The sequence below is a fragment of the Penaeus monodon genome, chromosome 21 (genome assembly GCF_015228065.2).
Source record: "Penaeus monodon isolate SGIC_2016 chromosome 21, NSTDA_Pmon_1, whole genome shotgun sequence".
NCBI classification, from domain to species: Eukaryota; Metazoa; Arthropoda; class Malacostraca; order Decapoda; family Penaeidae; genus Penaeus; species Penaeus monodon.
In genome coordinates, this window is record NC_051406.1 from 27,734,463 (window position 1) to 27,736,303 (window position 1,841).

At 36.8% G+C, this 1,841-nt stretch overlaps 1 protein-coding gene across 1 annotated transcript in view; it reads right to left on the reverse strand.

Moving 5' to 3' along the window:
• LOC119586405 (HEAT repeat-containing protein 6-like) overlaps nt 1–1,841 on the reverse strand; it is a gene marked incomplete at its 5' end in the record, with an annotated part of 21,453 nt that overhangs the window by 8,446 nt on the left and 11,166 nt on the right. Inside the window, 5 exon segments of the mRNA XM_037935127.1 lie at nt 529–556; nt 559–600; nt 603–741; nt 744–815; nt 1,467–1,573. Of these exon segments, the coding sequence (XP_037791055.1) occupies nt 529–556; nt 559–600; nt 603–741; nt 744–815; nt 1,467–1,573 (388 nt within the window).

Genomic DNA, 1,841 nt, shown 5'->3' on the forward strand with positions numbered 1-1,841 from the left:
GAAAATGCAAAAATGAGGTTTTAAGTCCCAAATTATGTGGAGACTACTGCATCCTGTGACAATTAGATCTATATGTTTGTTTGGCTTTTTGAGTACCAGATACTTGCCATTTGAGGCTTTACTGTATATTAAATATACTTTACTTTTACAGGTACAATCAATAATAATTGTTATTCATACTGGTGATTCCAAGGTATAAACATAAATTATGCATTTTGAAGAAAAAATTAATAATGAAGGAAATTCTGATCAAGTAAACCTTGATAAAACTTCCAGGGATTGAATTTGTTACATAAGATTCTGACATAAGAAAGTGGCACCTACTCTGAATCTGCCTTGGATGAGGACTTGACTACAACATTATTCCAATATAAAAAAATAAACCATTTTTTTTTTTTCCCCACCCTTAATAATAGTTTTCAAACACATAAACATTTAATGTGCAAAAGTTTTTAAGAAATAATATAGTATGTTAAGTATGAATCCAAAGTATTAGTCATGCTCAGAGCAAAGGAAATCTCTCCCTACCTGTACAGCTCCAGCACAGAGGACACTTAGCCAAAGCCCATGAGGCCAAAAGACGATCCCTGTTGACATGCTTTCCTTTTGTGCAAGGATGCCTGATGTTGTCACAACAGTTGCACGTAGCAGGCCGACACCAAGGGGATTTTCCCAAACCCCTCCTGGGAAGCCCACAATGATGGCCATTATGCGGACACCTGCCAAACGCAGAATGGGGCTTTGGGGTTGGGCACAAGCCACTTTACTGTGGTCACAACTTGTGTAATCCACTTCTCACCAAGGCTCTCAAATATCTGTAAGAAGAGGTCAAGATAAATTACCTGGCCAAGAAAGAGACAAAATGGGAGGAGGAGGAACTCAGAATGTATTTCTGCCTGATTACTCACAACACTGAAAGAATCTCAAAACCTTTGCCAAAATTTATTGACAGTAAAGTTTTTGTCCAGGTGCTGTGTGCCAGGTTGTATTTGATGGTAGGAGATAGTGATATGTTATGTATTTTTTATTACTCTAAGGATAATACATGTAATGGAAGTCATCATTAAAATTATTATAATTACCCTTTTTTATTCACTTAAAAAAGGTTTTTGTTTACAATAACATAGTTTTTTTTTTCCCCCATATAAAGCCATATATTTATCACACAGAGTATGGAAACATCAAGTGCTGATATGGACTCTAAGCTAAAGTTTCAGGCTACTACATCATTAATAAAGACTATTCGATGACTCACAATATGAAAATGAGAAAAAAAAAAATCCTAACATATAAAGTTGTTCTAGTTTACAATGCATGGGGGGATGAGAGTGAGAAAGGTGACTCCATGTCCATTTCCACTCACTCAAATAAAATCCAGATGGAGTGTAGTTCACCTGGGGCCTAGCTAGCAAGACCAACGTCAGTGATTAATCTACAAAAACGGTAAGTAAGGTCAAATTACTTACTGTGGGACTGAAGTGTGACAGGACAGTAGCAGTGGCCACCAACTGTTTATGGTGATCTTGGTTCTCTAATACTTCCACTTCCTCTTTGTTTCTCCAGTTCTGAGTCTCTTGGCTTAAAACATGTCTGGAAATGAACACATCAAACTTATTAAACAGGAAATTATCATTGCTCTCTGTTCCTCTTCTCTTTTGCGTTTAAATGGCCTATATGTTCCCCTTTCATTTCCTACAAAAATACATCTGAGACAGTGGAATGATTATTTTGGCATTTTGGAAAGACAAATTGTGCTCCTCTTTGGGTCAACATGATCCTGCACCCAAGGGTGTGACTGATAACCTAATGTAACTTGGTCCCCCTATAAATAGATTTTCAAG